The sequence below is a fragment of the Perca flavescens genome, chromosome 20 (assembly GCF_004354835.1).
Source record: "Perca flavescens isolate YP-PL-M2 chromosome 20, PFLA_1.0, whole genome shotgun sequence".
In the NCBI taxonomy this organism is placed as follows: Eukaryota; Metazoa; Chordata; class Actinopteri; order Perciformes; family Percidae; genus Perca; species Perca flavescens.
In genome coordinates this window covers 6,550,165-6,576,616 of record NC_041350.1, presented here as the reverse complement: position 1 = coordinate 6,576,616, position 26,452 = coordinate 6,550,165, and the positions used below count along the sequence as shown (strand labels likewise).

The 26,452-nt window shown below is 38.7% G+C and overlaps 1 protein-coding gene across 2 annotated transcripts in view; it reads right to left on the bottom strand.

Annotated features, from left to right (window-relative positions):
* pxdn (peroxidasin) overlaps window positions 1-21,690 on the bottom strand; it is a 55,979-nt gene extending 34,289 nt beyond the window's left edge. The window contains exons 1-4 of one of the 2 annotated variants that reach the window (XM_028565350.1): window positions 21,464-21,690; window positions 8,766-8,837; window positions 7,220-7,291; window positions 2,660-2,731 (exon numbers count right to left, since the gene is read on the bottom strand). In XM_028565350.1, coding sequence (XP_028421151.1) covers window positions 2,660-2,731; window positions 7,220-7,291; window positions 8,766-8,837; window positions 21,464-21,648 — 401 coding nt within the window. In that variant the 5' untranslated portion in view covers window positions 21,649-21,690. The remainder of the gene's footprint in view (window positions 1-2,659; window positions 2,732-7,219; window positions 7,292-8,765; window positions 8,838-21,463) is intronic. The other variant, XM_028565351.1, reaches the window with a different exon arrangement.
* Window positions 21,691-26,452: the final 4,762 nt, after the last annotated feature.

The following is a 26,452-nucleotide window of genomic DNA, read 5'->3' as shown; positions in this document are numbered from 1 at the left end:
CCATATGCTAACAAATAAAAGGTTAGTGAAATTAAATCCAACTGATGGCTGAATGGTACCCAACTGATTCAGTTGGGTATCTGCTTGTTTAGACAGGGAAAGCAACAGCCCACGCTACTGCAGCACCAAAACAGACAGGCACAGAAAGACTAAAGCAGCACAGAATGTAAAATCAAAAGGCAATATTCCTCTAGATGTCTTCTGCACAAGAAAATCTATTTTAGTTTTGTCTGTAAGTACACCTAAACTGTTGATTCTTTGCTGTATTTTTACAAGCTTTACTGGACAGCCAACATTATGTCTTTTGGTGTTGTCTTTGTTGTGATGTGTTAGAGGAGCCAGAACAGAAAAACTCAACATAGTCCAGACAAGCGAAAGACCGAAGGTTTAACGGAGACAGCAGTAAATTCATTTAATTCCCCTCTAGGATGAATCAACGTCCCACACCAGGTATATCGTTACACTTTCAAAACAATTAGGCTAATGATCCAGAATAGCTGTTACAAGTTTAGAAAGAGATGAATCAATCAGTTGTGGTGTTCATTCATGTTGTTGTGATCATGTTGCTGTGTTTCTGTGTGATCCTCCTATGCTCCTTAACAAACCCACTGGCATGCTGATAAAACATCATCATATGAGTGGTGGTGGGTCATATATGAATGTATTGTAAGTGCATAAGTCTTTGGAACGGTTTATTCCTCCCAAAGAAGCATATAACTTCAGGCTTCGGTTGCCCAGCGGGGATGTAGAAGAACTATTAGTATATGCAATCTAGCTCAGAACTTGTCACCCACATATTAAACCCTTAATTATTGTAACAAAACTCAGAACAGCTGCCATCAGCTGGGGCCTGATGATGAAATTGGTTTTACTTTGTGCATTGCCGATTTGTTTTCTGTTAACGCGGTTACAGAGTGGACCAGTAAGTCACGGTCTCCTCCAAGAGTACAGAAAGCTCAATTTGCTGAAGAATAGGTGCCTATCAGTAATTTTGGTTTTGATAATGACACACTACAGGGATCATTTCTGCTGACAGTGGCAGACAAATTTCTAACACAATTAATATTTATAACATCAGTCAAAAATTGCTAACGTGTTTTTCTTGTCAAACATGCATGTTGATAAAGATACAACAGGGGCAGAGCTTGTTGTAAAATCAGCACAGAAGTTTCTGAGTATCAAGACTTACAGGAAGCAAATTCATTGTAAAACACAGACTTAACATACATAATGCACTGAAGGTTGCTCACAAATAAACACTTCCGGCAAATTGGAGCAGAAGAGTAGTGTCTGCAGTAGCAGGAGAGACGCAGTGCAGATCAAGCTTTGCTCTAAAGGAGAAGCTCTGACTCCAGCACAACACTGCACAACACTGCTAGCACTACTAGCGGCAAAAGGCTAGATATAATGCTTTAAGCTTTGCATGGGGGTGGTTTATATCTTTTGTCATGACCACAACACATGCGATTCATGCAAAAGGGTCAGAGAGGGTCAGCGCGGCATACAAGGGTGGGTGCACACACGGCATGCATGGTGGCGGTGGAAAAGTGGATAGAGGGGCGCATGTAGGGGGTGGAGGTGGAAGGTGTCACTGTGAATTGAAACTATACTCAGCAAAAAAAAAGAAACGTCCTCTCACTTTCAACTGTTTTTTATTTTTAATTAACTTAACATGCGTAAAACTTTGTATGAACATATAAAAATTCAACTGCTAAGAAACAAACTGAACAACGTTTCACAGACATGTGACTAACAGAAATTGAAAAATGTGTGCCTGAACAAAGGATGGTCAAAATCAAAAGTTAAAGTCAGTATCTGGTGTGGCCATCAGCTGCATTACGTTTAATCTCCTCCTCATGGACTGCACCAGGTTTGCCAGTTCTTGTTATGAGAGGTTACCCCACTCTTCCACCAAGGCACCTGCAAGTTCCTGATCATTTCTGGGAGGCATGGTTCTCGCCCTTACCCTCCAATCCAACAGGTCCCAGACGTGCTGGGATTGAAATCTGGGCTCTTTGCTGGCCATGGCAGAACTCTAACTTTCCTGTCTTGCAGGAAATCGTGCACACAACGAGCTGTATGGCTGCCGGCATAATCATGCTGGAGGGTCATGTCAGGATGAACCTGCAGGAAGTATACCACATGAGGGAGGAGGATGTCTTCCCTGTAACTTTTGATTTTGACCATCCTTTGTTCTGGGAGACATTTTTCCATTTCTGCTAGTCGCATGTCTGTGAAACATTGTTCAGTTTATTTCTTAGTAGTTGAATTTTTTTATGTTCATACAAAGTTTTACGCATGTTAAGTTGGCTGAAAATAAAATCAATTGAAAGTGAGTGTTTTTTTGCTGAGTGTATATGAACAGAGCGATCATGATGCCTGTGTAAGGCCTATACAGTCATGCTATACAGCATTAAAAACAGCTCCAAAACAATGATACCAAAATCTGTGAAATGCCTGTCACTATTGTATGATATGACTCATCTTAAAAATCACTTGTGACCATGTAGACTTTACTAGGCTTCATGAATTGTTTATAGCGATCTCTCAGGAAGGGGGGTAGAGGGGTTTTACAGACGGACAGACAGTAGGTGGGAGGAGGAAGAGGAGCAGTTGGTCGAGCAGAAGAAAAAGATGGACGAGGAAGTTGGTCACTTACAGTTGCTCAAGAGAGACAAGCCCCTTAAATGCTTGTCTGTCAATTGATTGGATTTCATTCTTGTACAAATAGCTGAAAGGAGAGATAATCAGTCACATTAGTAACACACGCATATTCACACAGGATCATCTGAATTCTTCCTGGTTATTATAAGAGAATGTAGAGAGGATCTGATCAAATAATTGTTAATTTGCCATTTAAAAATGATATGCATGTTGTGCTCCTACTAGACACACATGTATTTAGTGAAGTATATGCTTCACTACCCTGCTTTATGGACGTCAGTAGCTAGCGAATATTTGGAACAGTTTTATAGAATATCAGTCACACGGCACAAATAAAACTTATGGTAAGAATGTATTTCTGAGCTAAATGTAGATCACCTATTGTTGCATTTCAAGTGTTTCTCATCTACATTATTTTGACACAGATGTGCTTCACTAAGCAGAAATTGAACATACACCATATTCCCAAAACAGTGAACAGTGCAGTCTGTGAAGGAATATTTTACAGATCATTGTATTTGGTGTTTATAATTCCAGTAAAATGTGTCAAACATTGCACTGTATTTAAGTCAATATAGGCAACAATAAAGCAATTTAAAGGAACACGCCGACTTATTGGGAATTTAGCTTATTCACCGTAACCCCCAGAGTAAGACAAGTCCATACATACCCTTCTCATCTCCGTGCGTGCTGTAACGCTGTCTGACAGTTCCAGCATTAGCTTAGCCTAGCACAGATCCTGCAGGTAACTGGTTCCAACTAGCCTGCTGCTCCAAATTGTGACAAAAGTGACAAAATAACGCCAACATGTTCCTATTTACATGTTGTGATTTGTAGAGTCACAGCGTGTACAAAAAAAACAACGTAACATGAGACACAGCCATCTTCTAACAGTAAACAAACCGGGAACTATATTCTCAGACAGGCTTGCTGCGAGCATATCACTCCGCCCAAGTACTATATTCTTCCGCTTGAGAATATAGTTCCCGGTTTGTTTACAGTTAGAAGACGGCTGTGTCTCATGTTACTTTGTTTTTTGTACACGCTGTGACTCTATAAATCACAACATGTAAATAGGAACATGTTGGCGTTATTTTGTCACTTATTCGGAGCAGTAGGATTACTGGAACCATTCACCTGATGTTCTGTGCTGGCCTGATGCCGCTGGAGCCGTCAGACAGCATTACAGCACGCACGGAGATGAGAAGGGTATGTATCGATTTGTCTTACTCTGGGGGTTACGGTGAATAAGCTAAATTCCCAATAAGTCGGCGTGTTCCTTAAACTCTCATTAGGACTTTTACCAGAAAAATAAAATCTCTATACTCTATATCACTCATGGAATATATTACATTCAGTTAATAAGTCCTAATATGCGATTATATAGGTTGACATTAACATTACAAAATCAAAGATTACATACGTGCACAGCTCAGGAAAAAATCTATAGCTATTAACATGGTCTGTGCATCAAATAAAAATCATCATCGGTCATCAATGTACAAACAATAAAAATGACATCACAGATTCCTTGTGGATCAAATGTTTTCTCCATGTCTTTGAACTGGAAAAAGAATGAAGCAATATGCATCCTGTACGGGATCAACATGGTATTTTAGCACACTGAAAGACAAATCCACTTGACGTGTGCACGTTTTCCTTCCATCATACATGTTAAAGAAATGTGATACTAGAAAAGCAACGGCTTTAAGCTGTCCGTCTTTTCATCTCCCATCTCTCTACTGTATGTCCCTTTCCACCATTGCACACATGATGAGAGATACAGATCTCTCCACAGCACAAGTGACGCAATGTATGGAAAAATAAACATCCTCTTTCCATCATTGCATGCCTTTCTCGCTGCTATAACCTGTCTGTGTAAATGCGATCAGGTTTCTTACCATGGAAGATGAAAGGTTTTTACCAAAATAAACAACTTTATCATATGTAATATGATAAAGTTTTTTTTTTAATCCACAAATAAGAAAGTGACATTCATGGAGAGAGGACACGGCCTTCATACATGTTTTAAATGACCTACTAGGAAATGACCAAACCAAAACTTATATTATTGCATTTCCATGCAGAGCTGTTCTGTACAAACTGATGATGGTAAAGAAAGCTTGGCTTATTAAGTGTAATGAGTTTTACTTCAGTGACACTGGAGTATCCAGACGTATTTTGCATTACCATGTAAACGGCTAACTGCCTTACACTTTTTGCTTTACGTTTGAGAATCGTCTGCAGGAGCCTGTGAATGAATGTGAAACACAGAAGACTGCAGCCTTTGTGTGTGTCCACAAGCTTTGCGTGTGGGATTTAGATGGGAAACTGGATTTGGAAGATGATGACCAGATAACCTTTAGTGGTATTACGCCTCAAAAAGTCGACAGTATGCACAGCCTGCCTTTAACTAGAAAATATGGGTTGTTGAAACAATTAAAAAACTTTTTCAATAAAACTTTTTCAGTGTTTTTGGTTTAAAACCCAGGAGGATTTTCCCTGACAGCTGCTGATCACTTCATTTAATGATCTATATTAACATTCACAAAAACTATACATACATAGTAAGGAAAGAGGCAGTATGTACCAAAGGAAACCTACATTAATGTATATAAATACACAGAAGGATTACAGATGGATATTATGCAACTGAATCATTAAGAAAAGATCAAATAAACCGTGAACGGTTCCCACAAAGAGGTGTGTTGATCTCAGTTTGATTTGTTTATGGAGGCTGACTAGACAGCCACCCAGACCATTAGGTTTGGAGGACATGAAAGAGGACAGGGAGTGGACTTTACTGAGGTTCCAAAGGAAGTGAAGAGGTGAGATGGAAGATACAATCTAGCCCCCAGCTACAGAACACTGAATCAGCGGGAAGGGAGAAGGGTGGGGGGATACCGTGCGTGCCCTAATCACAAAGGTTAGGCAATGGCTTTACTCTGCTTTTAAGTGAGAGGGGCACTGTAATTAAGGTACTAAATAGCTACAGGATTTAATTACAACACAAAGAGGGAGGATGTATGCCAGGAATGTGTTTGTTTGTGTGTCAGTAAGCTGAAGAGATAAAAAAAAAGAAAAGCCTGTACATCCATTTACCTCACCCCCTCTTCCTTCCCTCTCTCTCAGAGCTAATATATATGATCTTGTCTCAAATGTGCAGTGCTTGTCCAAGATATTAGCTGGGGAGTGATGTAACAGTATTTATGCTACTTTTTCCCAGACACACAGCCATGTATCAGTAGTTAATCTGCTAATATTTATATTAACATTTTACTTCATCCGCCATTATGCACATAGCTTTGCCCAATCAGAAACAACATACATAATATCATTTTCAGTCTCAAAATGTACAAAACATCTCACCAAACAAAATCATATAAAGCAAATTAAATATACCCTTCACTATTCTCCAGGTTTCGTCACAATGTTAAGAGTCATGTACGTAGTGTAATGGCAAAATTACATTTAAGCACAATTCCTTATATTTTTATGTTTTATTTCTACTTTACTGCTCTCACAAATGCTGAAAGAGTCTCTCATTCCCACATGCAGATTTTGATTCTAACTTTGTGAGACATCCAGTCTGGAACATTATGTGAGCCTGAACCGATAAAGGTACAAGGTCACCCTAAAACTATCTCTAGTTTTCTCATGCCAGTTAAGATGTAACGGGGGGGTGAAAGTCGTACAGGGAGGAGGCGGTGAGATGGTTCCGAGATGTCTCTTGTATTCATCTGATTGTCTTCATGTATATCAGATTGCCTGTCAAAATTGTAGCGTCATAATAATCCAAGTGCGTATGTGCTGTCACTCTGAAGATGCATATAAGCCTGGTGTTCTTGTGCACTCATTTGAGAAACTGACTCCACACTGGGCTGCGGCCTTTTGTGAAATCATGTTGATCCTATTTGCAAATATATCTTTTTTTAATAAAATACAAAAACCCAACTTGGTTTTAGTCTCAGTCTGTCTTATTTGTTTCAATTTACTAAACTCTGAAATTTCCCCCCCTGCTGCAAAGGAAACTTCCATAACAGTAGGTCCTCTAAGGTCCAAGTCGGGAAATCAGACCATATCTAACTGTGAGCACAGACAGTTCCAGTGGGATGATAATGTAAGTGACTAACAGAGGGGGTAAACTAGCAATCCCACAAAAAAACCTTGAGGCAACACACGCCTTAAAAATCTGTTCTGAACTCTGCCTCCAGGTCAAAACTTCCAGACACATAAGTACAGAGGATCAGACAAAGGGAGACTTTTCATTGATGTATTTTCCGTACACTGCGTCGATACATTTTCACTGACTCAGCAGTCTAGCAACATCAGCTGTCTTCTACATTAACAGTCAATAAGTCGGTTTGTTTTTTGTTGCAACAAAAGTGTAAAACATGTTTCACCATGCTTCCTCTTCTGTTGACTGAACAAAGAGTAAACTCCTTTAACTGTGACCTTTTGTCTATTTAGTCTGACAGAACAAAGATACTGCCACGTCTCAAAATATATTATTTGACCTTTAAAGCAAATCAAAGTTGACATAAGGGCAACTTACAGATATTTAAGGTTTTCCAAGTCTTCAAATGCTCCCCTGGGGATCCTCCGTATATGATTGTTGTTGAGGAGGCTGTGAAGAAAACAAAACAGGGGTGGGTACAAGATGGACATAGGGCTGGGCAATATCACAATATATATATCGTCAAAACAATCTAAACATGTCTATCGTTATACTTTTCTATATTGTTTCTATCGCAATGTCAAAAAAACACCAGCAATATTTACGTCATTTGGACGGCGCTTTACGTTGTGATATTTGCACGTTCTGTTCATTTTGCACTAAAGTTCTGAATAAAATGAGAACATAGTACTTTTCATTTATAAAGTATTTAATATAGTGTACACAAATAGGCTTTACCATGTGGTTATTTTATATAGACTATTTATTTATTGACTTACCAGATAACATGCTATATTGTGATATATATCGTTATTGAGATATGGAATGACCTATAACGGAATAGAAGATTTTGGCCATATTGCCCAGCTCTAGATGGACAGTAAGTTTGTAAACTACACGCTTCGGATTTAAAATCTAAAGAGTGACACTTTATCATAGGCTAACTTGAGAGAACACAAAAGGCTCCCCCTTCAACGGACATTACAGACATATTTCTGTCTGTACAGCGGACATGTCGCTGTAGTTCAAAGACTGGTAGACATTAGGATGTGTTATTGTTCAGTCTGTGGAACTGCAGCCTGAAACCATGAAGAGCTGTTCAGGATATAAAGCCTTTAACAGTCTGCCTGGCTGGCTGTTAGGAAAAGTTGGGCTTTTCTCCTGCCTTAAGGGACTTTTCTTCACTTTGAAACTAGATCTAAACCACTATGTCAATGCCATGCACATACTCTTATGTTTATTAACTATGGATTTATAACTGGATCTACACATCTTCACTTTTAGTGTTATGCGTTTAGCGTAAAAAATGCTTTTACTCAATAATGTTTGCAAATATTTGAATATGGTGAGGTGGTGTGTTTGATTTATTCTAGCAGGCAGCTGAACAATCTAAATACTGATTACGCTACATAAGCTGACGCATGGACGCATTTCGTCAAAAGTTCAAGAAAACTAATATGTTGCTCATAAAAAAACACAAACACACTTGGAACATGTCTCCTTTATTAGCTTAGCAATGCACCATCTAGCAGGCTGGACATATGATAAATAGCCCCGTGGGTGGAAGTGGAAAAATAAATTCCTCATAGATTACGAGCTGACCTACATGTGTGAAACCACAGCAGAACAGAGCAAGAATTTTCTTTTGTGTGTGTGTGTGTGTGTGTGTGTGTGTGTGTGTGTGTGTGTGTGTGTGTGTGTGTGTGTGTGTGTGTGTGTGTTTTTTATACAAACAGCACTTTCTTGGGAAGTGACAATCATTCTGCAGAGTGCTGTTTTAAGGCAATGGACTTGATTAATTTTCTTACCAGCTGGATGCCATTACATTCAAATATTATTCAGAAAACAATGTCATACCAAAAAAGATATTATACTATATGTCTAAAGTTCACAATTATGTATCTGAGCAGGGACAAAGACTTACAGTGTGTTGAGGTTCTTTAATCGTTTGAAGGACTCTGGTTGTAAATCCTTGATTTTGTTGAACCTCAGGTCTCTGTGAAGAGAAGGAATATATATTTATATTAAGCAAAGTATTTAGTATATTGTAGAGAAAAGCTGTACATAAATACAATAGTTGGAAGATTTCATAAAGTGTAGAAAGCAGGCAATACACATCTGCATGAACTGAAGTCCACAGGAGAGCCTTCGCATAATCATCGTGAAGGATGATTGGACATATTACTCATTTCACAAGAATGCTTTTGTCAAGCTTTAATCATGAGGGCAGATTTATATAACATTTGCCCCAAATTTAACAATCACAGGGCTAGTCGCAGCAGTCAGTAGGTTTCAGTATCTTTCTTTTAACTTCCTAATTTAAAGAGGCTGTGTAATCATAACAATATGGTTTGACATGGCACTAATCACTCTTGGTCTTACAAAATATAACTTAGCATGCCATGAAAGTGACAAGCTAAAGCCCATAATGCTGCAAATAGCCCTGTGAAGGTGAAATAATTCCTAACCCTTACCAGCCACAGAATGACAACTTAAGTGAAATTGAAACATCTCATCTGAACAGTGATGTTATGCTTGTGGAACTTAGGCTCTATATCATCTGATCTTCAACTAAGCCATTCGCTAAATAGTATTCATCTTCACGTAGCCCCCAGGTCCCTCAGATCCTCCAGCCAAGGCCTCCTCCATGTCCTACGGTCCCGGCTTAAGCAAAAAGGTGACAGAGCCTTCTCTGTTGCTGGCCCTCAGCTGTGGAACCGACTTCCACCTGACATCAGAAATGCCCCTTCAATTGTGATATTCAAAGCCAGGCTCAAAACTCATCTTTTTACATTGGCCTTCCCGGTGTCTTAATTGTCTTATCCTGCTACGTTTGTAATTAAGTGTTTGTCTTTCGATTACTTTTTAGCCTTAATCACTGATTTGTTTTGTTTTATTTTTCTTATTTTATTTTATTACCCTGTGGCTAATGCGCTATGTACAGCACTTTGGCCAGCGCGAGCTGTTTTTAAATGTGCTATAGAAATAAACTTTACTTACTTACTAAATGTATTTTTACAAAATAAATTCTATAAGTGGAACCAGCTATTCATATAAGGAGAGTGCATTTAGTATCAGACCCCCACTATTCCTAAACGCATTCACACACTATCAATTCATGGTCTTTATGGTCTGCTTTAACCAACAACAACGTTAGACAGTTGTGCATTATGTGATCCTGCATGGCATTCTGAGAGAAAAGTATATCGAAAAACACCTCCAGCCTAAGAGATGAAGAGAGCATTTGGGTGGAACCAAAAAGCAGATTTATCACTGCACTGAGCAAAGGGAGAACTACATCAGCATTTCCCCTCTAGAAAGCCCAACTCCCCTAGTAAGAGCTTGGGCTGTCTACCAGCATTCTTGTTAGCCAATGACATAACAAAGTAAATACTCTGCGACTGGGTCACACGGACATAATGTATTCCAATGATTATGCAAAACTGTCAAGACACCCGGGGGATGAGAATCTTGAGATCAGTCTTTTTTTTCAGTTTGAAGGAAAAGAAAAACCTTTGCTTTTTGTCTGATAAATGATGTCTGACGCAACCTTTCTTGCTATGAAATAGATAGCAAGCATACAAATTTAATTTACATGCTGTATTTATTCATCCATTAGGTTACATTCACCTTGTTTATTTCCCTTTATGCACAACAGGCAAAGCACTTTAAAGCTACCCATTCTGGAGTTTTTTATTCTTTATATATTTCTATGAAAATGATGGCCAAATGACCAAATCAACTGATTTTATAGCCAGTGAAATGCTTATGGGTCACTGGCTGTGTAAAAGCCTTCACATATGGATCCAATCAGAGTGAGTCCAAATTTTTCATATGCTGACTTCCTTTCATATAGACGGTGAGCTAGTGCAAGAATTCACTCAAAGAGCTTTTCTGTAACTGACATGCTTTGTGTGGAACGTCCTTGAGCTATGATGATATTGTTGTTTCTGGCACCACCTTCAGTATGTGAGAAACTTCACTCAGTTCTTAACGTCATGATAAGACAAAATGAAAGTGGAGCATCGCTGATCGTAATTTAAAATCAATCAACAGCTTTGATCAAACCATAAAACCTCACAATTTAAAACCGTTTTAACAAGAGTGCTTAGCATCAACAGTTTGATGTATTGGTAGCACTAAGAAAATGAACTCAATAACATTTTAAGTGGAGAGAGAGAGAGAGTTGAGGGTCCTCCATGGAAAGAACAGGGGATCACTTTTAGGTGAAGAGGAACAGCACCCTTAGGAAAACACCTATCTCCAGGCAACAGGCCCAGGGTGCAGGGTGCACTGCCCCGACATGCTGAGGCAGGGGCTGTCCTGCCTGACTGCCTCCAGCTCTGAGAGATGAAGGCGAGGGGGAAAAGGAGGGGAGCAGCAGAGCAGGGCTACGAGCTGGTTCAAGCAGTACCCAACTCAGGTGCATGCACGAAAGCAATGTTTCTCATTTCTGCTGAGGTAGGCCAAGTCTAAACTAAAATGAAGGGTCATGCTTGTTTCACAGTATTCCTTTAAAGCTTTACCTTGAACTGGCTCAAACAGATTCTAGACGCAAGTTTAAAGAAACTAACTCATATTGTCACCATACTCTCTCTGTGTGTGTGTGTGTGTGTGTGTGTGTGTGTGTGTGTGTGTGTGTGTGTGTGTGTGTGTGTGTGTGTGTGTGTGTTGTTGTTTATATGCTAAAGTAGGCCAAAGTTCAGCCATAGCTACATTGTTAGCTTCTGGAAAAAAAGTCAGGCACTGCTAGGCAATTTTAGGTACCGTTAGTCACTGTTAGGCAAGGACACTAGTGGTGCGTCTCAGCATAGCCATCTAGCAGCAGGGGGTTTAAACATAACATAAACGTGAACCATTGTCTTATTTAAAAAAAAAAAAAAGAAAAAAATTGATATTGCCTTTTTGAAAATCAATACAGTATTGCAAAAATAAATATCGTGATACTCAAATGTATCAATTTTTTCTTACAATGTGGCGAGATCTTGTCCCCACAAGATCTAGCGAGATGAAATGTGATGAGATTTCTCTCTATATATATATATATACAAAAATATATATATATATACACATATATATATATATATATATATATATATATATACACATATATATATATATATATATATATATATATATATATATATACATATATATATATATATATATATATATATATATATATATATATATATATATATATATATATATATATACATATATATATATATATATATATATATATATATACATATATATATATATATATATATATATATATATACATATATATATATATATATATATATATATATATATATATATATATATATATATATATATATATATATATATATACATATATATATATATATATATATATATATATATATATATATATATATATATATATATATATATATATATATATATATATATATATATATATATATATATATATATATATATATATATATATATATATATATATATATATATATATATATATATATATATATATATATATATATATATATATATATATATATATATATATATATATATATATACATATATATATATATATATATATATATATATATATATACACATATATATATATATATATATATACACACACACACACACACACACATACATATATACACATACATACATACATACATACATACATACATACATACATATATATATATATATTATTATTATTTTTCAAACCTCCCTCACTACTGTGGGTGAATGTAAGTTTGTTAACGGAATCATTTGTCCTGGGTGGTGGCTGTTGTTTTGGCTGTGTGAGTGTGACTCACTTTCTTGGTTGAGATGACTGTTTCTTTGTAGAGAAGGCTAAATAAGGTCAAGCAGAGTGGTATCTGTGGCAGCAGGGTGTTTAAAGCATCAGCTGTTGATGGAAGCCAAGGAGAGGCTCAGTCACAGAAATAAAATGGATTTTATTTGTATGGGCTCAGTTGAACAGAAGGTCCTGGGGCTGATGACACGAGCGCCAATGTAACCCACAAGTGCTCTCTGAGACTGAAGCTATCGACCCAATCACAAGGTTTGTTTACAATAACTAACGACCGGGTAGAGAACTCCTGCGTCCCGTACATACAACTTAACGGTGCGGAGGAATAGGGGACGAGGAACAACTGGCTGTACATCTCATTCATCTAAAATGATATAATATCATAGTTTTACACTTTCACTAACTAATTTACTTGTTGGGTCACAGACAAAAGAAAAAAGGACACCACTCAAACTAGCAGTACGTCTGACTGGTGGCAAGAAGTCGCTGTTCGTAACGCTAGATTTGGTTTATCAAAGACGCTAACAAAGCAACACAGTACAGAAAATAAGCATGGCAGAAACGTCAGATTGGTTGGACCACTGTGTTTAACTATATATCCTTCTCTGTAATTCAAAGTGATTTTTGTGTAAGTGCGACACTAATTCATAAGATCTACACTAATACAAATGCTCCTATTACAAACATGAAAGCAAAATAAATCCACAATTGTTTTACTACAATTAAACAGGAAATAATGACTATACTTTGCCACAGGAACTAGATGGTCTATAAAGCTGCTTCCTGTGCTTTGTGATGGTTTATCGTCAAGGAATAAGAGAAAAGCAGCGGTATGTATGGAGGACATTTAGTAAACGAGGCGTTTGAGACATTCTCAGGAAATAGTTCATTGAGCGACCAGACTCCTCTGGGATGTTGTCACAAAAAATTAGCATATATTGCTGAACATTTTATGAGATTGGTTCCGGGACTCATCAATTGAGTCTCTTAACTTCCATTAGTGTGTTTTGATGGCACTGTGCCAGAAGGAACTATTAAACAGCAAGGCTGACTACCCTGCAGAGGAGCTGACTATTTTGGGTATTGCCTAAACAAAAAGCCTGAAAGTGAACAGCTTCCCTGGCTCAGTAATGAAGGAGTCACGGGAATGTGACAGTAATAGCATTAATACTAGAGCTGCAAAGATTAATACATTTGTTATCAACTATTAAATTAATCGCACACTATTTTTTTTACTTTTTCCTCATATTTCTTAGGAGAAAAAGTAAAAGCTTCTTAAATGTGAATATTTTCTAGTTTATTTACTCTTCTATGACAAAAAACTAAATATCTTTGAGTTGTGAACAAAACAAGACATTTGAGGATGTCATCTTGGGCTTTGGGAAACACTCTAAATTTTTTTATTTTTTACCATTTTCTGACATTTTAGAGACCAAACAATCGATTAATCTAGAAAATAATCAAAAGATTAATCATTAGTTGCAGTCCTAACTAATACAGTGAGGGCAGGACAAAAAGATTATTTGATTTCTTTTTGAAAACAAAGAAATTTACCCACACAGGATGAGAGGCTCCTAATTTAACAATAATACAAAATCAATAATGTATGCCATGCTGATAAGAACAGAGCCAAGAGACAAAGGGAAATTTACTCCGCTTTGTACTGTACTTTTCAAGAGACTGAATGCATCATTTTTATCATTAAGTTCCTTTGTTTGCATTGCAACTTCTTGGCATAAACTAAATCAGCCCTTACATTTCTCAAAAGATAATTAGATTGACCTATTTAGACTAGACAATGCTGACAATTGGCCTACAGTGTTTTGGGCACACTGTGTCTGAGATAGAACTGTAGGTCCAGTGAGTGCACTGAGGTTATTTAGGGATAAAGTAACTAGGGCTGCACAATATATCATTATTTTTTCGTTATCGTAATATCAACTGGTGCAATAACCGTATCGTCAAAGGCTGCGACATATCGCAAAAGACACTTAGAGATTCTTTAAAGAAAATATCAGTAGAAAATGTAACTTATATGTAAATGTATTTGTTTGTGCTGCATTTTATATTAAATTAAATTTGTTCAATAAAAGAATGTTGTAAATTATTTCCATTCATTTGTTTTAAATTCAACAAGCAACTTGTTGTATTTTAGCAGAATATTGAAAGCAGAAGAACAGAGTACACTTTAATATCTATTTAATCGCAAATAATAATGTTATCGCAATATTCAACAAAGTTATTGCATATTTTCTTCATTTTGTGCAGCCCTAAAAGTAACTCTGGCCCCACACAGGAGAATTACAGTACTTACTGGTCAACATGTCACTATACACATTAAACTTGCCAGCAACTTAATTCAGACTATGTCCACATTAAGCCATTGAAATTTCAAAACACAGTATTCACGTGAAAAGGATTTGCATCTGAAATCTCTTCTTCTTCCCCTTTAAAACATTGAGGTAACAAGTGCGACAGGCAGCGGACCAAATCATTATCATGCTGCAACTAGTCTCGCTTTGCCAGACCATCCACACACTGCGGAGTGGAGGAGGGTCCGGCTAGTCCCCACAGCATTACGGGATGGGAGAAAAACGTGCTCTGGTTTATTGGCATTTCTTTAAACCAATCAACGCCATGAGCCGCAATGAGCCGCTGTAAAATAGTCATACGAGAGAAAACTCAGATTGGACAGATAGTCTAGCTAGCTGTCTGAATTTACCTTGCAGAGATCTGAGGAGCAGTTAACCACAGTCCTCATTAATCCACCGGAGTTTAACATTCCCACACAAAGAAAGCGGAAGGAAACAGACATAAATGCATCCGGCGGAATTTCCTGCGGCACCGGAGCAATCCCGGAAGTGAACATCAAGGTTATAGACTATGCTGCAACTAACTTAATTGGGCTGCAATTAACAACTATTTTGATTATTGATTAATCCAGTGGTTCCCAACCTTTTTTCCTTGGCGCCCCCCCTACTCAAGTCTAAGAAAAGCTGAGCCCCCCCCCACCCCCGAAACCAAAGTTGAGGCAACTCTTGAGATAGAGTCTTACTTTCTTTTTTGATACAGAGGAGTTATCAGCACTTTTATGTTTCTCCGTCATGTTTCATTCATAAAATAGTGATGCCGTGGCGGCAGGAAAGACGAGGATTGATAGCAGCTAGCAGCTGACCTGATGACAGCAAGGGTCCCAGGTTAAGAGGTCCCGGAGGTTTGAAGAAAAATATATAGTTTTTATACACATTATATATTCTAGTGTATTATCATAATTTTTTTTTTTTTTTTTTACCTCAACCTTAAAGCAGATTAAGACTTGCGCCCCCCTGTGATCTTTGCCAACCTGGGGTCCCCAGACCCCAGGTTCATCAGGAGCCCGGCAACACTGATCAATCAAGGTCATCCATCCAAGTATGAAATAAACTGGTGAGGTGCAAGATCTACTTTCAACAACAATGTGTCCACCAACACATAATGGAGTGAAGACTAATATGGCCAACCTCAACATCAAAAACAGCAGGCAATACCAATAAACATACAACATACACATTTGTAGCTAAAGAGTATAGCTATGATGTATAAGTTGTTATAAGTTGTAGAGTAAGTAGCACTAGCAACAACAATGTGCATATTTGCAACCATGGCATTTACCATATACATATGGTTTGAACTATTGTGTGTATGTACAAAGCAAAATCAATGATGCCAAATGCCATGTTCAAATGGAGACTATAGCTGCAAAAAAATAAAAAAAAATAAAAAATAAATCAGAAGAGGTTCCTCTAAATTCTTGTCTGAGCCAGGACACAGAGTTAACCTGGCTGCTGCCCAATTCAACCAGCATCTGAGTTCCATGTGTGGGCCTCTCCTCTCATTCTCTCCCTCTCTAGTCAGTGAAGTCGTTTTGCTTTGTGACGCATGCCCAAGTGGGCTTGCCAAGGACTCTCCGGCGTGCGTGGGTCATTCTTAGTTAAACAAGAACATGGCCGGCTCCTCGCTTGGTTGGAGTAACAGTGAACCAGGATCTCCAAACATGGCTGCGATGGTTCTCTGCAAAGCACATCACGTATAAAAATGACAAGGATTTGTTTCTTGTCCAGGGAGTGCTGGTGCAAAGCAAGAGCCTATCAAAATCCTACAGAGCCTTTCCTTAACCACTGTCCCATCTGCTCAGAAACATCCTTTCTTCAGCAGGCAAGTGGCCACGCAAAATAATGGTGATGCATGAAGGACTTTTCTCAAGCATTTTTAAATATATATATTTTACATTCTCTACCATAGCTCCATCTGTCAAAGACAATCAAGCTCAAGTCATTGTCATACTGTGCCTTTTTCTCAGTACTGACAATCGTCGCAGTCGATTGAGTTCACAATTTTGTCACATGGGCTACTTACTTGTCGCTTGCAACTATGTCACTACAGCTGGTAGCACTGCTCTTAACAAGACCAACACGACAGTAAAACACAAAACATTACATCACTGTAAGACAATAGAGTCTGTAGACTCACAGTACTGCCACAATAAGAGTACAATATAGAAACAGCAGTCCATTATTTAGCTGAACCAGTGGTCCTTCAAATTTTGTCCTGCATTGGATGGGCACAGGATAAGGACCAGTAGTGTTCCTTTCAACAACTATCTTGGGCCCAATCTCCCTGTGCAAATGAGCGAAGCTTTGGGGATTTCTGCCTTTGCATTCCATAATGCTGCAGAGACTGAGCGCCTCACAAAGCCTGACTGCAGCAAATTCCACACAATGGAACTCCACTTTCCCTCCCTAACTCACACTGTTACTCAGTCAGACTAGGCCACTGTTTTGGGCCGTGAGCAATGTGAGGGGTAAAAGACATTTAGGCCCGTTTTCTACCTGGTATTTAAATCCGATCTGAGTGATCCGTTCACAAGTGGACAGCTCTAAGTCCGTGTGTTTACACTTGGCAGTAGGATGGGTCTCCAAATGAGTCTTGAGAGACCACCTTTTGATCGGATCTCACTTCCCTGCTCTATATACAAACAAAAACAGTCCTACATCATTCGAGTTTGCATATTAGCTGGTTGTTTGGGAGTGTGTATACATTTCAGTTGTTCCTCTCACATAAATCATACATTAGAGACGTGCGATGACTACAGTCTGTATGCCGAAATAAGGATAGCATACGGTAATGTGTCTGCTTATCACAGCCATTGCCATGCTGTGCATTTAAGTCGACAACCTGGTGACACTGGGACACCAACCCCCATTGAATGACTCACAAGGCTTCCTGCACCTACAAACACCAGATTCGCTAATGATCGGACACTTACTGCATTCAACACTGCCATTCTCGCAACACACACAGCCACTGGACTGAAAGCTATCCCCACATGTGAACATCTTTTTAACTTTTGCAAACTTCTGTGAAGTATGCAGTTTCAAACGGGCCGTTCACAGTAACTGTGTTTAAAAATCTCATTCATCACAATAGAAACCAACTGAATAACAGCATATTGGAATAAAAGCACTATGCTGGAATCACAGAACTACAAAAGACAACACCAAGCCACTTCTTGAACAAATGAACTTACAGATTCACAACTGACAGACATGTTCCTAGCTGTGCGGACACATTTTACGTACATTTATTGTACAGCTCTATAGTCACATTCTTGAAACTATTTCTTTTTAAATATATTTGAATATCAAAATAAGCAAATAGCCAAGATGTCCAAATATGGAACAAGGCTACTGACTTGTGAAATAAAAAGCCTGTTACACTGACAAGCTTTGATACTGCGTGTCATACAAAGATGTCAGACTGGTCTGATTTTTCTTGAGCTGCCAAGCTAATACCAGTAAAAAAAAAATAAAATAAAAAGTTTATTGATGTTGGCAAAATAGTGAAAATGTAAAAGTAATCATTTCTCCAACTCCAGCAAATCCCTGGGAAGATATGCACCAGTGTCATTACAGACAGGAAACGCAATTTACTATCATGCCTCAACCCGAAAGTCCTTAGAGATAACAGCTGAAAAACAAATGTAGGCCAGAAAGAACCCAAAAAATCTGGGGAAAAAACGTCAATGTTTCTTGGTCCAAGTGTCATGTAGGAAAGCTCTTGGCACAAAGCCCACACGCTGTAGTACTTCTGAGCCAAGACTTTTAATTCTCTACAGTGGCCCAGAAAGAGGAAAGAGATGAGTTTTAAGAAGTTGAAGACACAAACATTCATTGTTGGAAACTACTCAAAAACAGCGGTCAGTTTATCACCTTCGTTATCTGGACAGTGTTGTCTTGCAACAAACATGCATACTGTGTAGATGTGTATATACATTGATTGTTTTTATGAATCCAAATATATTTCACTCAGGAGTTTACCAGTCAACAGAAATCTACGATGAGTCAACAAAGTGTTTTTGATCACCTACCTAAAAAGGTAGAAAATGTATTTATTGCTGAACTTCAAAAATCCAATACTCACATATCTCCCCGTGCTGTACTTCCTCTAGCGTTAAGTTGGGCTCAAAAAACAACCCTGATCTATCTATATCTCACAAGGATGTACGCAACTAAAAGGAGTGGAGGACATTTAATCACGAATGACACGGACTGAAATCATGCCATACCAATACAGAGAAAATGTAATAAGTAGATTAAGTAGGACAATTCTTTTTTACATTTAAACAATTACTAATGTCCAACTATGTTTTGTTACCCAGCAGCAGAAGTGAACAACTACCTTTCCATCAGATTACACAACCTGTGTGCTAAAGGTTTTCATGGTGAATCATCTCACACTATAGTATTATTCCTAGGATGCATGCCATTCTAGGAATTTAAAACAATACTATCCACTAGGAGCAGCCTCTAGCTCACCCAGTAAGAGCGTTCGCCCCATGTTGGTTGAGTCCTGCAGCGGCGCAGGTTTGAATCCGACCTGCTCCCCTTTGCTGTGTGTCATCCCCCATCTCTCTCCCAGTTTCACGTCTAGCCACTGTCACTTGTAATAAAGGGAAAAAGCCCTACAAAATAATCTTTAAAAAAAAGAAAAACAATACTATCCACTATAGTGCACATAGCTACAGGTCAAGTGTCTATACAACACAAAAAATCTTCACCCACTATTACTTAATCCTGCAAAGCTCTCAGGATATAGCCTAGGAAGAGCTTGAACCCTAAGAACCTTGGTTCCTACATTATCGCTTAAAAGCTAACCAAAGACCAAAAGAGAGAAATACACCTACACAATAGGCTCCACTACATACACCGTCTCTGTTAAAAGACATGTTTCCAATCCACTTTGATTACCATGTTATGAGGCTTGATGTGATCAGCCACAGCAAACAAACTGCAAGCACACAACTCTTAGGTGAGCTCAAGTTTGGTGTAGAGGGGTTTTCCCACTGCAGACGCCAAATTATGCTTTGAACATTTTATACAGCAGAATGAGGGAAGGCTGGGTAGAAACATTATTGACATGACAGCCAAACAAGAGGAAAAAGAGACAAGCGGCTTCTTCTTCGAAGCTTACCAGCATGAAAGCTTCTGGGAAACCACAGCATACGCTCCTGCTCTGATCAGCCCTCTAAAACATGCAGACACATCCTACAGAAGACCTAAACAATCCTTTCATTGCTGTGGTGAAGGGTGGACTTTCATCTTTCCTGTGGGGGTATCTGGGCAGGGCTACACCATGGGCTCCCTTCAAGGCTGTGGGCTGACCCCAGATGGAGGACATGGCTAATTCATGCTGTTGTGGTACAGGCTGGCTGACTTGCCCCTTTGTCCCCATGCTTACAGGCTGAATGAAGCTAAAGAAAAAGGGTGCAACATATTTTGGAGACTGGACAGACCTTGACTCATTGCAGTTCCGAGAACCTGTGGCCAGCTACATCAAAACAGTTAACTGTTTATTTGTGTGACTGAAGCAGAGTACTCCTGACAACCAGGAAACATTCACAAGTGCTTGTCAAGTGAGAAGTATTTCCCCCCCCTTTCATGTCAGAGGGAAAGTCAAACATGGAGTTTAACCTGTGCAACCCATCAGAGCACATCCAAACTTTTCTGACTACAGAGAAGGAAGCAGCTTTGGAAACTGGTCCATATTGTGTCTCTATCGCAATGTGATGATGTAAAGAGCCATTGTTAAAAGCAAGCCTATTGTTCGTCAAGCCTGGACATTGAACAAGGATCTTTCCTGGGAATTGAGTAAGCCTACACATTTCCCCAAAACATGACAAACATGACAAACATGACAACATACACCGAAAGGAAGACTGTGGTTTTGATCAAATCTAACTGTACTCTCTACGGTCTCGTCACTTATAACTGTATAGTTTTCTTAAAATTCATCAGTGCATGTCTCCATGAAGGAGATGTTAACACTTGCTGTAGTTCCTCATACGAGCTCTCTCTCATGTAGGGACCTCTATTGAAGAGCCTGACCCTCCACATTGCTTGTGGCTGACTTCACCAGCTGTGTGACCCTTAAAACCCTGTTCATTAACCTCTGCAGCCAACTGCTGAACTCATTGGCAGGTGTCATAACTTTGTGAAAACGTTCCGAGACATTGTAATAACCTTTGCGCTACCACGAAGCGTATGATTTCCACCAGCCTTTGTTTAAATTTCAACTTAAATCAGTGATTGAACATGAAACGTAAAAAAACAACAAACATTAACGCAAAGAATATCAACCGTTATAACTTTACCACATGCCTTGAATGTGGGAAACACCGGCTTTGAGCATTCTTTGCATTCCCGTCTAGAGTGCCCAGAAGGTTTGTTCCCGTTAGATTCTAGGAAAAAGCTACTTACAGAATGGTGGTCTGAGGAGAAACTGCTGGTACGGTTTCCAAGTTTAGATGCATACATCTCACGGTGGTTCGGAAACATAAACAGCGACTCGGACAACAAAGTACAAACTGTGGTCCGCTAGCAAGCAATAACAAAGCCACCGCGAGTAGACACGGAGAAAAGAGATGGCCAGCCCGCAGCGCCATTGCTAGCAGTGAGCCGAGCAGAGCACAGACCGCCAGCTGCCCCTCTCACACTAACAGAAAGTTAGCTCCTTTGGGAGAGGGAGAGAGAGAGAGAGGGGGAGAGAGAGAGAGAGAGAGAGAGAGAGAGAGAGAGAGAGAGAGAGAGAGAGAAGTGGGGCAGTGTGTTACAATCCCAGAAAAGGGTAGCCCAAAGGTGAATGGAATGTACGATTATTGAACTTTGTCTTTGTGAATGACAAATTTAAATAAGGACATATCTATATCCTCAGCAATGATGTTTGCACTTGAAAAAACATTTAACGTTAATATAGCAAATTTCAAAATTTACTGTACTACCTCCCTAAATCTCATGATTGAGAGGTAAATGACCTCCTTCGCAATTTGTCATTATCGCAAAGTTTGTTGTAGCCATGAAACATAATGCAAAATATGAATGCAATGAAAGTTTTGAGGCTGAAATGTTGCTGCATAACATGCACTAACTTTATATTACACACAGTCATAGCTAGCTATAGGCGCCTAGGCATTTTAGTAGTAAAGAGTAGTTATAAGTAGATTTATAAAGTAGCATGAAATAAAAATTAAAAAATGAAGGTAAAGTACAATTAGAATACTAAAACACTTGCTTATTTAAGTACCTAGAGCAGACTTAATGTAGGCCTACTTACTTCTTCCAGGCCAGTGCCATTATTAGCTTAATAGGCTACTATTAATTATGCTTGCTAGATTACACCTGTGCTTATTCTGTCATATTGAAATGCCTGCCTTGAAAGAGACTTAGGGGAGTAAATGTTTAAAGAGCGAACTACAGTATGACAAAACATGACCAAAGAAATGCTAAAAAAACCACTAACTTTTCAATTAGCTTTAGCTAGTTTAGTTTAGAGGGCCTCTGGTGGCAGCTGCAGGTACCGCCGAAAACTTAATGTGTTTTTGTTTCGGCGTGTTCAGAAAAGTAATGTTAGCTAAGCTGACGTTAGCAAGTAGAATGAAAGGTTATGTTTTAGCTAGCCTGATATATAATTAAGTACAGCGTCTACATTATTTTAGCCATAAAATGTTCACTGCATGAGGCCTACCAAAATATATGTACATATTATTATTATATTCGACTGAAAATGAAATTGGCTTACCATTCTCTCAAACAAACAATGTAGGCACATATTTATTTATTTGTTAAGGTTAGCTAATTCTTGAGGTAATGGGGGTGTGGACTACTTCGCATTTCGATTAATCGCAGGTGTGTTCTGGCAGTGGCGCACCAATCAGAAGCAAGAACGGGAACCATGCCTGTATGCTATAACTATATGTTCAATATTTTATTACGTCAGCGATTAAAATCAGTTGACTTAAAACCAAAACAGCAATATTTACATAAAGAGTATCAACCATAAGCTACCTAGAGCATTACTACACCACGGCGTTCCTTTGGTAATAGTTTGAGTTTGCTGACATCTGCTGGTAAATGTAGAAATAACATATTGTTGAAGGTTAATTTATCAGGCATTTATTAGGCTGTTTGATGTATCACTACACATAATAATATGTATGCCTTTTTTATGTTTTTGAAAAATGTGTTATGTAAATGCCAAAACATCAGATAACTGTGTTTGGGCTTTAAAATAACATAACAGCATAGGTTTAACTGACAAATTGGTAGCCTAATAGCTGCCCTACTGAATAAATCTCTTGCTCATACTACACGTCAATCAATGACTGACAGTCTCAGCCCTGTTAACCATTATGGAGCTCCTCTCCAGAACCTTTCATTTACAACCTAGGAGTAGACTGTTAATTTATTTCCAATGTAAGCCTCTACTCAGCAGCAGCTCACCGTACAGCCTCCTGATTGGTCTATTATCTCAAATTGGAACTCTGCTCTGTATCATTCCACATCTGTGTTCCTGATTGTTGTATTGTGTGGGTGAGAGAGGTAGTTGTGTCTGCTGTTGCTGGTATGCTGCTGTCTGCGTCATTGTTAGCATTTCCACCGCTAACAATGCTTTCCCATTGCTATTGTTAGCATTTCCACAGCCGTACAGACGGAAGGCACCGATTAACAGTGGAAGCATTGTTTCAGAATATTCTATGGAATGTGGTATTTTATTTACAGTGAGCTCTAGTGGAAATATTGTATTCTATCAATTTTTACTCAATTCTTCTTCTCACGAAGGACATTATTGCTGTCTAGCCACACTACTTACTTGTAGTTACTGCAGAAAGTTAATCTTAATCTAAAACAAAGGCTATGTTGGCACCACTAGTACCTTGTTTGTTAATTTTGATGTCAACCTTAATAAGTAAAATTTAAAGTCAAACCACTAAACAATGGACTGTGATTCTAAAAAGAGGACACATAAAGCCTACATATTTCATACATAAGTTCATTGTTGTATATTTGTCAAAATATACACTCCTAGGTCATATTTCAAGCCTTATTTTCCAAGTTGATAAATGTTCCACAGACCACAGTACCCCCAAATCCAGTAGTGGACTAAGGCTGTCTAAAGGGACAGGGACTGGGGGGGAAAAGGGCACCAGCTGCATGTGTTGACCAATGTGATCGTAGAGTCTGTTAGGGCCCTATAGGCAAAACTTCCCAGTGGGCTCCTCCATTATGTTATAAATAATTTGACATTTTAAAAAAAATGTCCGAAATCTAAACCTTTTATTTTTCAAATGTTGACATTAGTTAAATCTTCAAAATATAAATATAAAGAACATTAAAAAACCAGAACGCTAAAATGTCACATTGTAAATAACCCACATTATAAGGCCAGTGCTATCAGTATCAACACCCTCTGAGCATTGATTTGGCCAATGGTGCTTACAGACCTTGGCTAGTACAAGTATTGCCACTATGTCCTCATCAAAACACTTTTGAAAATTGTGGCACTAAGAGAGAGTCATGACTGGACCTCACCTCCTACCTTTACCTGTACGTGACGGCTACCTCGCTGAACTGCTGTGGCTCACACGCTTTTTGACTGCCAGTCCTATCTTTCTCTTTTTTAAAGATTATCTTTTTGGGCATTTCCACCTTTAATCAAAAAGACAGCTTAGATAGAAAGGGGAAAGACATGCAGGAAATTGCAACAGATTGATTTTGAACCCTGGGTCTCTGTGTCAAGGAATAAACCTCTACATATGGCTGCTTGCTCTACCAACTGAGATACTCAGGGACCCAGCCCTTGCTTTCAACATGGAGCTCACCTTTGATTAATTTAATATAGATTTAGTTTAGAAAGAAACATTTACGGAAGTGTGTGCTCAATTGTAAAATGAATAAATATATTGTTCATGTCTGTGACATATTCTACAGATATAGACATTATGAATATGAATAGATCACTGGAAGTGCACCCTAGGTGTTTCTTTCGTACATGCCATTGTCATATATTAAAGATCCCATGACATGGTGCTCTTTGGATGCTTTTATATAGACCTTAGTGGTCCCCTAATACTGTATCTGAAGTCTCTTTTATATAGACCTTAGTGGTCCCCTAATACTGTACTGTATCTGAAGTCTCTTTTTATATAGACCTTAGTGGTCCCCTAATACTGTATCTGAAGTCTCTTTTATATAGACCTTAGTGGTCCTCTAATACTGTATCTGAAGTCTCTTTTATATAGACCTTAGTGGTCCCCTAATACTGTATCTGAAGTCTCTTTTATATAGACCTTAGTGGTCCCCTAATACTGTATCTGAAGTCTCTTTTATATAGACCTTAGTGGTCCTCTAATACTGTATCTGAAGTCTCTTTTATATAGACCTTAGTGGTCCCCTAATACTGTATCTGAAGTCTCTTTTATATAGACCTTAGTGGTCCTCTAATACTGTATCTGAAGTCTCTTTTATATAGACCTTAGTGGTCCCCTAATACTGTATCTGAAGTCTCTTTCCTGAAATTCAGCCTTGGTGCAGAATTACAGCCACTAGAGCCAGTCCCACAATGAGCTTTCCTTAGTATGTGCCATTTCTGTGTCTGTAGCTATTGACGAGGAGAGGGGGGGGGGCAAGGTGGAGGGTGGGGGTGTGGCCTTGACCAACTGCCACTTTGCTCGTTTGAAAGCCATGATGTCTCTCTCTCATGGGTGGGCCAAATTCTCTGGGCGGGCAAAGCAGAGAAAGGGGAGGTAACCTTGCTCCTTATGACCTCATAAGGAGAAGATTCCTGATCGGCCCATCTGAGCTTTCATTTTCTCAAAGACAGAGCAGGATACCCAGGGCTCGGTTTACACCTATCACCATTTCTAGCCACTGGGGGACCATATGCAGGCTGGGGGAACTCATATTAATGTTAAAAACCTCATAAAGTGAAATTTTCATGCCATGGGACCTTTAACCTTCTAATTAACCGGCTATTCGACAGGGTAAGCCAGAGTGCAGGTGAAAGACCAATACATTCACCTTAGCAACATTTACATAAAAGAGAAGTGAAAAGATCAGGGCCAAGGATTCTATCTTTTGTTCATCCCCTAACCAAAGAGAGCAACACAAAACCACTATTACTGTTTCAAGATGAGGTATGCACTGGAATGGGAGAGACACCGAAAGAGAAGCAAAGATCAACATGGGATTGTAGCCTTCTTTAATTGCTTCATTGTGAAGTAAATAATCTTGGCTAAATGACCAATTGAATTGGCTGCTTCTGAATCTTAAAGCCGTGGTGCGTAACTTTTTGATATTAATGAACGTCCGTTACATTCAACCATTGCCAAATGAGTTGCTACAAAGCTAATTAAGACTATCAGCCTCACACAACTCTGTCTGTATTTCTCAGTGTGGCTATGTTCAGAAGAT